This window comes from Apteryx rowi, unplaced genomic scaffold (assembly GCF_003343035.1).
Source record: "Apteryx rowi isolate R43461 unplaced genomic scaffold, aptRow1 scaffold_71, whole genome shotgun sequence".
NCBI classification, from domain to species: Eukaryota; Metazoa; Chordata; class Aves; order Apterygiformes; family Apterygidae; genus Apteryx; species Apteryx rowi.
Window position 1 is genome coordinate 1,799,878 of NW_020450994.1, and position 12,479 is coordinate 1,812,356.

Genomic DNA, 12,479 nt, shown 5'->3' on the forward strand with positions numbered 1-12,479 from the left:
GAAGGCTACTGCTTAAAGCATAACCCATTACAATAAAGCAATTCTTTTATACTGTATTCTGCTGCTTATGTATAAATGAAATGAAAATACCAGCCAAGCTTGTCATAAAAGTCTGCCTAAAGCTACTCTGCAAATCCATGTTTAGGCACCTAAATAATCAGTCTACAGGAAGCAGCTACAATTTCTTCATTCTCAAAAAGTCTGGCCATTTGACCTCAATACTTCAGTTAAAAGAACAATCTAGGCCAAAATAAGAATTTTATGAACGGTTGTAAGCCACTCAAATCTTCATGTTGGATATTACAGTATTTACCTTAATTAATGTAGTATCTCTGTTTTCTCTATATTCCTGCATGTGTCTAGCCTGGAGTGAAATATTTTTTGCTCTCTACAGAATATTGTAAATTAATTCAGTTCTGCAAAGCACTATCATGAATTGTTGTACAGGTATACCTCTAACCAATACAGTAAATCCTGAAGTCAAATTATTTGTATTTAAGTGAGTATGGAGCTTCATTCTTATTTTTATGATACTGTCAGAGTTTCAAAGGTCTTGTGTTTGTGAAAGTGAAATGCTCTATTTATGCTGTGCATCCTCCACCCTGGAAATTTTCAAATCCATTTACTGTGTTATGTGCTAAGCCGCATGTAGTCATCTGCTAATACAGTATTATTAATGAACAATGACACAGAGAAAGATTGTTGCCAGATATGTTTCCCTAAATGTTGCACGTAATCAAGGCTGTTCAGTCATCCTAACTGCTGAGCTGATCAGCCACTAGAGTAGCCCTGCATGAACAGACAACTACACATATAAATTGTTAATTTGAGCATGAGAATGTCTCTGCACAGGTGCACCAACTTCATCCTCTTTTTTTTTTTTTTTTTTTTGAAGAGTATGGTGAGTCATTTATTCTCAGGAAAAAACAGATCTCCCTTAGAGTAAACTCTTATTAATTATTACAAGCCCATGGAAGGCTCATCTACCTTTCCATGTTGATGATTGTGTCTCCCTGTATGCTCAAAACAGGGCTCAATGCACAGCAGACCTTACTTTTATCCACAGCTCCTTCCTCCCTCCCTGTGAAAAAGCCATGCTGTATGGCTTCTTTCATTTTGTGGCTCTTTGTTAGTCCCTCTCTTGTTGCATCCCTGGAAGTAAAAAGCTTGCAAGAGTGAGCCCCTGGGCTATGCTCAAACCACTTTGTACGTGCTGGGATGGCCTCGAGCACAAGGGCCTCAACTGGGACACACAAGAGAAGGCAAAAAAAATTCAGGACCAACATYGTGATTCAAACATTGCCATCATTAACTCATTAACTCACCTTAACTGAGTAATATCTCACAGGAGGAGGAATTTTTAAGGGAACTGTAGGATAACTAAGGCTAAAGCTCTGATGCCAATGTGAGGCCGTGGGTGGAAAGGAACCTTGAAATGTTTACCTATCTCTTTGTCAATACTTTCTTTAAAGTTTAATGCCATCAAAGCATGAAAATTTGGATGGTCTGCACTCTCTCTCTTCTGTTACACACAGRGAAAGCTGACATTGATCCAGACCTGTGGACTGGCTGTAGATCTGTAGCAACATAACAAGAAGCATGAACCTGTGAAGAGAAGGGAGATGTGAGCATCATTTATCAATGGCTCTATTTAGAAATCTGTTCAGAGGCAGCTGTTCAAGGGATCAGGTTATCATCTTTCCCATGATCCTTCCTTTTAAAATTATTTGCACACTGTAGTATAAGGAACAGAATTGATTTCATTTTTCTTTGGAAGTCTCCCTACAAAAGCTAGCTATATTTGTTTCTAAGATGTCAAAATAATATTCAGCTCAATGGGTCTTTCTCAAAAATAGCAAGCAGCCAGAAAACTAAGCACAATTTAAAAAAAGGTTTAAACAGAAGAATTATGATGGTGCTCATTCTGAGGCCAAAAATGTATTTCAGATGCCAGTGAAAGCTACTTAAAATGTTACAGACTCCTGAGAAGGCAGAAAGTAAATATTTCTAATAGCACTAGAGATATGTTACAGGCATTGAGGAACTACACTGTGGTTCTACTAATTTAAAAAGTTCTGTGTTTTCTGTACTAAATTAATGAGTTTAGACCTTGGATCAAGTTACCAATATGATCAGTTATTGCACTTACTATCAGCTTTTATTAAGATGATGTGAGTGTCAAAGTTAGAAGGACACTGAGTCTGATCTTTCTCATCTTCTTTTGCTTTCTTATACATAGAAGATCTGTGGTGCATTTACGCAAATGAATAAATTTAGTTGAAAAAGAGGAGACATTTTGAGATAATCAAGGCTCCCTCCCTCCCATTTCAACAGAGCTAGTAACAGCTGAAGGAAACAAAGCAGGAAACATGTCAGCTGTCTTATCTTCCTGATACTTTCTTTTTCCTTAGGAATACATATCATTTGTTCCCCTTTAACAAACTGGCCTGCCATACAAGTAAAAGATTTAAGGAAATTTTTGGTCTCTTGTTTAAAGTAATTGCAGTATTAGTAATGTCACAGTTGTTTTTTTCCAGTTTTCATTCTGTTTCTCACAGTGATCTCATTAGGTTTCTTTGACTTCCCTGAAAACAAGCAACTCAAATGGTTTGTGGGAGACATTTCAAGATAAAACTACATTAGTCAAGATGAATCATAAATGTTTCTTGCCTTGGCAGAACTCTCAGTTATAGCATTGGTGCCTGCAAATCATTACGAGTCCCTGCAACGTGTCAAAAGATAGGGAGAAAGTGGTGTAATTAAGAGATGTGCCAATGACAGCGTTTGATATTTCTGAACTGTAGATGGGTTGCTCCATGGAGGAAGAGGGTGGAAGTATCTGCTGTAAAATTTCTTCAAATAATTTTTGTCATTATAAAGCTATAAAAARTATATCTATAAAATAAACCATTTCCCTCTAAGTTTCCAGCATTTGCTTCTCATTTCCTAGTTGCTGCTGCTTTGTTTATTTAAGCAGCAAACACTTGGGGCCACTTSTCAAGACTAAACTGTCAAAAACTCTTCTCAATTCTGGTGCCTTCCACAGTGTACTCAGTTTCATACAYTGGTGTTTAGTTATGCAAGGTATATTGTATTTCCATTAAGTTCCCATTTGAAAAATGAATTTATTAGTTTCCCATGTATTAATATTTTACCTCTGTATTAATGATAACGTCTTCACATCACGCAGAGACATCAAACCAGAGTATTGCCTTGTGTGTGCTCCATGTAACTACTTGCGAAGAAGGAAAATAAAAGTTCAGTGCTCTCCACTCCTGATTGCCCGAGAAAAACAGATTCTGCCTGTCACTTTTAAGCAGAAATCTGTTGTCTTTCCTAAAAAATGGGCAGCTTTTTGAAGAGATAGTTACCTAAGACTAYGACTGTACTCCAAGGGAGAGAGAGACTGGGGCTGCTGTGTTAGCAAGGATGGAGTAATTTCTTCCCYAAAGGCCGGGTGCTTGTTTGCCCCCCAGTGTTCAATGACATTATAGCACTTCTCCAGAGCCTCGTAGCTACCTTTTCTTGCATGGCTTTCTAACCTGAATACTGTCCCTCTCATCTTCTTTGAAGTTTCCTTATAACGATGCTGTGTTGCAGTTCAGTTCTCTCTTGTTCTGTATCTAAACAACAAATCCAAGTTTGCTTGCTGCTACCTCTAACCTAGCTGCGTGATGCTGATGGAGACGCTGCTATCGGGATGTACAGCTGTTGGAGTCCACCGAGGACATGTGTAGTGCCTGACCCTGCTGGCATCTGGCCCCCAAGCCTTCGGCACTAGTGGCAGCCGTGCAAAGTGGATCACGGCTAAAACTGAGATACAAACCTGTGGTGCAACTGCCCCTTGTTTGTTCTGTGCAGGAATTTTTGTTGCTTTGGTTCCCAACGGGTAAGGTGCATCGGGAGGCAAGAGCGGCAGTAGTGAGGAGAGGAGGCAGCATCAACTTCTTGAGCACCTCTGTTTTCAGGTCCTTCTGTCCATTAGTGCTGAGTGGGAAAGGGAAAAATAGTAAGAGTGTGGGGTCTRTGTAGTGGCATGAGAGAAAGCAGAAGGTTGTGGCAGTGATGCCTTTTTTTTAAAAGGCTGGGAGCACTAGCCTGGAGTTGCATGATTGGCAGATTGACATATAAGTGCAAACATATCCCAGACAGTTTGCTTTTCATTTCAATGTTCAGATCCGAAACTTTTAAATACAAGAAGTACCGCCTTGCAATATGATTTGCAAGTTATCAGATTCCAGAGATTTTAGGGGCTGAAGATGTACTTGTTTCTTTGATAAATGCTGAGATTCTAGTGTAACACTTGATCCCAATAGCTAGACCTTTAAGAAATATGAAGTTGAAGTTTCCTGTGTTTCAGTTTGTGCCCATTGCCTCCCATCCTGTCACTGGGCACCCCTGAGAAGTGTCTGGCTCTGTCTTCTTTACTCCCCTCATCAGGTATTTATAGACATTGATGAGGTTCCCCCCGAGCCTTCTCTTCTCCAGGCTAAACAGCCCCAGCTCTCTCAGCCTCTCTTTGTCCATCAGATGCTCCAGTCCCTTAATCATCATTGTGGCCCTTTGCTGGACTTGTGCCAGTAGGTCCATATCTGCCAGCACTGGACCCAACACTTCAGATGTGGCCTCACCAGGGATGAGTAGAGGGGAAGGATCACCTCCCTCAGGCTGCTGGCGATGCTCTTTCTAATGCAGCCCAGGATACCATTGGCCTTCCTTGACACAAGGGCACACTGCTGGGTCATGGTCAAGTTCTTGTCCACCAGGACCCCCAGGTCCTTTTCTGCAAAACTGCTTTCCAGCCAGTTGGTCCCCAGCCTGTACTGGTGCATGGTGCAGGACTTTGCATTTCCCTCTGTTGAACTTCATGAGATTCCTGTTGGCCCATTTCTCCACCTTACTGAGGTCCCTCTGAATGGCAGCACAACCCTCTAGTGTATCAACAGCTACTCCCAATTTTGTATCACCTGCAAACTTGCTGAGGGTGGACTCTGTCCCTCTGTCCAGGTCATTAACGAAGATGTTAAACAGTATGGGCCCCAGGATCGACCCCTGGGGCACATGGCTGGTCACTGGCCTCCAGCTGGACTTCATGCTGCTGATCACAACCCTCTGAGACCAGCAGTTCAGCCAGTTTTCAACCCACCTCACTGTCCACTTATCTAGCCCATGCTTTATCAGTTTATTAATGAGGCTATTATGGGAGACAGTGTCAAAAGTCTCACTAAAGTTGAGATGAATAACATCCACTGCTCTCCCCTCAACTACCAAGTTAGTCATCTCATCATAGAGGGCTATCAAGTTAGTCCAACAAGATTTTCTCATCATGTTAACCCTGGGCTAATTATTGATAACTATAAATTGTTAGCAACTTACTTAATTATCTCAGCTTTAGGATTTAGCCTGAAAAGAAAATTGAAGGTATTTGATTTTCAGATTTCAGATTTCTCAGAGCTCATTCATAAATATATGGAGAAGTCATTTTTCTGCCAGATTCCAATTTTATCTAGCATCAGGTTTGATGTGATTTTGGAACAAGAGCATGGTAAGGTTCATTGAACAGTGAAACTAGAAATTAGTGTTGAATAGCTAATTTGATCATTGTGCAATAAATGTATTCATTCAGTGGGCCTGTGCAAGGAATGACACAGGCTCTCATGGAGAAATAGTGCCTCACTGTCACTAGAAATGGATGTGTAAAGAATATTTGAGTGAGCTACCTTTATTTTATTATTTCCCATGGTGAATAACCTGCATTGGGTCACCTTAACTTTCTGTTAGCACTCCCTACACAGTTAGGTTAAGATTCCAAAAAAACTTGCACAACTAAATAAATGGTTTCTACCTCCAGCTGGTGTTTTGCCCAATTTGCTCTGGCATCCTGTAAGAGTCTGTATTTTATAGTTAAGTTTTTGGGAATGACTCTGAGGCAGCTCATGAATACAGGCTGAGAAACCTGCATAGATGTGAAAATTCATATGGATCAGAAAGAGCCTATTGTAAGGAAAATAGCTCCTTGCAATTAGGGAACATGTTTATGGCATGTTACCAACTACACTTTGGCAAAGGAATGAGTTAACTGACTGCGCAGCCTTTTCCTGGAGACCTTGTCTCAACAGCTACTGCACTGACTGATGCAGAGAAATGTTACTGGAAGAGCCCCTTATAGCTGAATGATCATAATAAAAAGATATTTTCAATAGCCCCCTCTGAATAGATTAATCAGAATTCTCTTCTGAAGCACAAGAGAAATAACCCTTACTAAAAATTGCAGAGCCAAGCTTCCACTCTAGCTTCCTTGAAATGAACTGCACCCATATATATTCCTGTTCAAGCTCATGGACACCTATTAGATCAGAGTTTTCTGTATAGGCACTCACTTGACTAATCCAAGTATAAAGCAGAAAGTAGTGAAAGGGAATGAAGGGTACTGGACTTTTTCCTGCTAAAGTGAGTGCCAAAATAATTCAAAGAGAAAGTGAAGTAATTGTTCCACTGAAGAGATATTTCAAAGGACAACCTGGAAATGTAACTGGAGGTTGTTATCACATTAAGAGTTTGGTTAGTTATTTTGGAGGTGAATATTTAAAAGTCCTCAGGCACCCAAACTGAAGCCGGTGCCTAATCAGAATATCGCGGCTGTAAAGGTTCCTCCAGGTTGTCACTAGAGGTCAGTCTGCACCGCTGGGTTCCTGTCCTTCCTTCGCAGTTAGGACCTCTCTACCAGCACCCTAAGAGGAATTCCTGACAGAACAAGGCAGGGTTTTGAATATCTCCAAGGGTGGAGACTCCACAACCTCTCTGGGCAACCTGTTCCAGTGCTCTGTCACCCTCACAGTGAAGAAGTTTTTCCTCATGTTCAGATGGAACTGCCTGTGTTTCAGTTTGTGCCCGTTGCCTCGCGTCCTGTCGCTGGGCACCACTGAAAAGAGTCTGGCCCCATCCTCTTGACACCCTCGCTTTAGACATCTGTATACATTGACAAGATAAGGTCACGAAAATCCCTTAAGAACTCTGTAAATATTGTTTTCAATCCTTCAGTGGTTTTTATTTTAGTTTGTGAAAAGGTGATGGTTACAAATGAAAGCATGAACACTTGGAGGAAACAGGAGTATTTTTGTAGAGTGTTGTATTAATTACTTAGGACTCCCACCCCACCCCACCCATCCCTGATACCCGCTAGGATTTGTTGCTGTTTATGTGTAACCTCAAAGCTGGAGCTGGGAAGACCTTTGCTCTGGCCGCATGCCAGGTAGGTGTGCACCTGCAGGGAGATGGCCCCGAGCAGGAACACACAGGCTGGTCCCACTGCCTCTGCAACGCAGGGCCCAGGTTTCACGCACCACGAGCTGGGACTCGCTGCACACTTGAAGCAAAAGCCCCACACTTGCATGATACCTGCACATGCACAGCCAGAGTGGTGCTGGACACACACAGACCAGCTGCACAGCCTCAGCTGCGGGTCAGGCATAAACCAGCATTTGACCAGTTGTGGATGGGTTGTGCCTCTTTCAAAGGGCAGATCCATGACCTTGATCTGGTGGATCAGTGGCTTAAGACAGAGTGGCCCTCTAAGTCCAGATTCCAGCCTCTCTCTACACACGCAGGATATTTCCCTGCCCTTTGGGGTGATTTGCCATATGTAAGGTTTTTATATCTTTAGTGATCAGATATCTGGGGCTTCCTTTGGTCATGGTACGTTGCTGGTGTTCTGAGCTAACCATGGGTTGTTCTGAGTATCATCCATTTTATAGTGTTGTGTTTTCGCTTAAAATTATGTGTAGATTGATATCCACAAAAGGACCTAGATTTTGTTATGCTGAACACTGCAGAGAATATCCTTTAGGCAACTTGCTATCCAGTGAGATTCAGGCTGTGATTTAGATACCTGGAAACTTTCCATGAAATGCACAAGACCATTTAAGCACCTGGGGATAGGAATTAAGTATCCAGCAAGCCAAGCAGAAACTTCAATGATTAAGAGCAAACAATAAGAAACAAATCTGGTCTTAAGATCCATCCCTGCTCCTTAATTTAGGTCTGTCTGGGTTCTGGAGATAGGTGTTCATGGTCTCTTGCTCTTACATGACAACCGTGCAGCTGTCATTTATCTGTTAGCACAAGCATTAGGGCTTTCTCCCAGAACGTATAGGACCCAGATGCATCCCTTGCAAATCCTTTGACACATTAGGCTGCTAGATTTATGGGACTGGAAAGCTCTCAGGCTGTGAAACCCATCTCACATTGCACAGTGTGCAGAAATTTTAACTGAACCAGGGCCTGGGAGCAAGAACAAGTCAGGTGTTTTACAGTCCGGTTATACAGTCAGGTGGTTAATCATTGTCCTTGGAAACAGGAAATCTAGAATCCAGACCTGGATCCAGTTTATGTTTCTGTATTTTATAGCAATTTACTTGTACAAGGAAAAACATCCTAGTACTTTCTCTCTAGGGCTCACACCTTAACCACTAGGCTGCAAAGTAATGTTCAATGGTTTTCTTTCCCTTCCTGATCCAGCAACGGTGAGCAATTCATGCAAAAATGAAAGTTTCGAGCCAGAGGATTTGAGCCAGTCTGCAGTCTGAAAACACATRGGATGTGGAAAGGGGAAAGTTTAATCTCCTGGATTGTGAGCAAGAGCTCAGACCACCGGTGCAGCATTTGAAAAGGGAAGAGAGCACAGGCTGCACATGCGTTGAAGGCAGGACAGCAGAAGAGTAGCTAGACACGGCTGCAAGGGGATTGGGGAGGGGGAATTAACTAAGTTTACAGCCCCTCCTAACAGCAGGGCCTGACAGGGGGTGCTCATGTGTGGGGGGTGCAAGGCTGCCTCCCTCACTTGGGGTATACCTGCAACCAGCCCTGCCAGAGGGATCACAGGGAAACACACGCAAGGCGGATGCTACAGACTTAAACAGATTTAGGCATGCTCAGGAGCAGACTTCTAGGCACAAGAAATTTTACTGAAAAAACACACTTTTAAGTACCTACAGATCTCAATCAGCAGCTGCTCAGGATTTAGGAACCTAGAGGGGCAGTTGAACAGTGCTTAGGTCCCCAAGCTCTTCTGTGGATACATCTTCACACAATGATTTCCAGAGTCTTTGCATTTGTACAAATATGTCCATCAGCTGCCAGGTCTCTCCTGAGGTTCTTCTCCAGACACCTTGCAAAACTGCAGCATCTTCCCAGGTAGCAAGCGCCCGAGGCTGTAGTAAAAGTCTCTGCTGCCTTGAAAAAGAAACAGTGGCTTTTCGTTGCAAGCAGCAGAGCCRGCTGCTTCCAACCCAAACCTGAATTCAGTAACAGGAGTTACTGATGTGCAGTAAACCTAAAGGAGTCTGCAAAGCATAATTGCCACTAATGGCAATGCAATATTGCCCAGACAGAAATAGCAAGTTTGCTCTGTATCTGTATTTAGAGGTGAAACAGCCCTCTGCAGAAATGTTTTTTTTAGCAGAGTTGGACAAATGTTGGAATTTGGCTGCCGGGTGTGTGTGTGTGTGTGTGTGTGTGTGGAATAGAGAGAGGTTACAAATATCGTGTTTTATTCATCCCATATGCAGTTTTGAGGTATTAATGAACTTGCATTTTGGCAGGAAAATAAGAACTGTTCAATTTCTGCATCTTTTAACGGAAGTATTTCTGACCTTTCCATTTAAAATTAATGATGTTAATAATTTAACAATTAATGTTAGCGTCTTACTTTTTAAAAAACATTTTAAAAAGAAATATATAGCCTTGCCATAAGAAGTTTCACAGCTTGAAATGATATTTTTTCATGCCCTTAAAAGCTCACTTCAGATCAACCCCAAATTATTTCCCCATTTTTTAATTTGGAACAGTCAAGGGGATAATCCTCTGTCTCTGCCCTTCTCCTGCATATGAGAGCGGTGACCTGCAGGCTCCGAGGCTGCTCACACCAGAAGGTTTGAACTTGCATTAATTGAAACACCGGCAAGTATCAATGCAGACCCTTTACAAGCATTTTTGCAGAACACAAGCCTTTGTGGCTCAGTTTTAGCTGAGCCCAGAAGTATCCTGGGGCAAATAATTTGAAGTGGCTGCTTTCCCCCACCCCCATCTCCCTTTTTTATTTACAATTGTGCTGATTACCTGGAGTGAGTTACCAGTCTGAAGCACAGCGAGAAGAAACCTGCTGCTTCAGCGCCCCGGGAGAGACACCTGCTTTGCCGCACACGGTTTGGGTGGTGGGTTTCCCCTCTGCAGCCAGGGAGGAGGCTGGGGACCATGATGCCGGGGGGGCTCATACCTTCCCCTCCCAACCCAGGCAAAGCAACACCTCTGCACACAGCTGGAAGTCCCATCCTTGGGTTTCTCCTTGGCTGTCTGGTTTGCTCTGTATCCTGCCAGTGGGGATGGGGGAAGCTGGAAAAGCAGATGGGGAGGACAGGGAGCAGAGCACTCCTTGTCCCCTCTCTTGCTCTGCCCAAGGCCGGCAGCACTTTCTCGGCGCCCTAAGAGAGGGGAAAGGGGCCAAACCTGAGCAAGCAGGAGACTCAGACCCGCTCGTCCCGGCTGTTCCCATCAGGGCAGGTGTGCAGTGGGACATGGACTGCCCCAACCCTGTCCTTGCTGGAGCCCAGGAAGCAGCCACCACAGCCAGGCTGGCACTGCTTGGTGTGCCGCCCTGTGGCAGCAAGAAAGCACCCAGCTCCCTTCCCTCRAAACACACACGCACCCTGGGGGGGCTGCTGGCCCCCTGCTGCCTGCAGCCCCGGGCTGGAGCGCAGATGGGAGACACAGCTGAGGCTTCCCAGTCTCAGCCCCTTTCTTCCCCATGGTGCCCTGCACATCCTGCATCCTTTCTGGAGCCAGCAGCTTGGGCCCCATCACCCTCCCCGTTCCTCTTCCCCGGGACAGGTACAAGTGCTCAAGATCATCTCCTAGAGACACCCCTATCCCCTGGGCACCACAACCATCTCCTACTCTTGTTCTCTAGACACTTGCAAGAGGACAATTTTCATTAACAAGCCTCCAAGAGCAGACATGATCCCTGAAAAGCATCTCCCACCCAGAAGTCCTCCTTACCCGTGACCCTCCCTCCACTTGTCCCTCCAAGGCACTCAGTGTCCCAGGGCCACATCCTTCACAGACCCCCCTCAGTCCCACCCCCAGTGCCTGCTGCTGCTCTCAGCAGCGCTGTTCAGAGGAGCCGGTGGGCAGCATGTCGTAGCGGCCGCTGTACACCACCACCCCGGGTGGGTAGTAGGCCACCTCGGGCTGGACGGCTGCAGCAGGTGAGGAAGCAGTGACGGGGTGGACAGGCACCAAGGCGTGCAGGGCCTGCTCCTCCTGCTCGGGCTTGGTGGTGTCGGTGAAAGGGCGCATGGTGGTGAGGGAGGGCGAGGTGATCCTCCAGAGGAGGCTCTTCAGCGCCTTGCGAAACTCCCGGCGCATGAGGCAGTACAGGATGGGGTTGAGGCAGCTGTTGGAGTGTGCCAGGCACACGCTGATGGGGAACAGGTACACTTGGGAGAGGAAGTACTCCGTGCTGAAGTGCACCACGTTGAGTTTGATGAGGACACCCCACAGTGTGAGCGCTTGGTTGGGCAGCCAGCACAAGAAGAAAGACAACACCACGATGGACACTGACTTGGTCACCTTGGAGCGGCGCTTGGTGCTGGGGCCRCTGCAGGTGCTGCCGACATGCTTGTCGCTGATGAAACGCACCAGGAGCAAGTAGCACAGGCTGATGATGGCCAGCGGCACCACGAAGCCCAGCAGCACCTTCTGGATGTGGTACAGCCCCAGCCAGAACTGGGCATTGCTGCCGCGGCCCTCGGGGAATTTCAAAAGGCAGAGCACGTCATCAAAGACAGTGGCAGTGGTGGAAAAAATGGCATGGGGCAGGGAAGCCAGGATAGCTGACACCCAGATGAGTGCACAAAGCCACTTGGCAGAGCAGCAGCTGCCCAGCGAGTCACCTCGCCGCTGGTTCTTCAAGGCTGAAGCCACAGAGCGGTAGCGAGCCACACTCATGGCAGTGAGGAAGAAGACGCTGGCGTACATGTTCATGGCCGTCACATAGGAGACGATCTTGCACATGGCCTTGCCGAAGAGCCAGTTGAAGTCCAGTGCGTTCTCCACTGCCCAGAAGGGCAAGGTCAGCACAAACTGGAAGTCAGTCACTGCCAGGCTGGTCACAAAGAGGTTGATGGAGGACTTTCTCCAGCCTTGCTTGCTTTTCATCAGGTAGAGCACGAGCAGGTTGCCCACCAGCCCCAGGGCGCACACCACAGAGTACACCAGGGAGATGACGATCCGCACCACATCAGAGCTGTCCCCCTGCATCCCATCGGCTCGCTCCAGGTTGATGTTCCTGAGGAGCTGCAGGAAGGACACGTTGCTCCGGTTGCCCGTCGGGGCGCCCTCCAGGAAACTCAGCGACATGTCCCAGAGGTCGCCGTCTGCTCCCCCCTTGGCGCCGGCGGCCGGCGAGCAGGGCCCGGGCTCGC

At 45.7% G+C, this 12,479-nt stretch overlaps 1 protein-coding gene across 1 annotated transcript; it reads right to left on the reverse strand.

Annotated features, from left to right (window-relative positions):
* Positions 1–11,154: 11,154 nt before the first annotated feature.
* Positions 11,155–12,473, reverse strand: RXFP3 (relaxin family peptide receptor 3). Its single transcript, XM_026087272.1, has one exon. The coding sequence runs from the start codon at positions 12,412–12,414 to the stop codon at positions 11,155–11,157; it is 1,260 nt and encodes a 419-aa protein (XP_025943057.1). The 5' UTR covers positions 12,415–12,473.
* Positions 12,474–12,479: the final 6 nt, after the last annotated feature.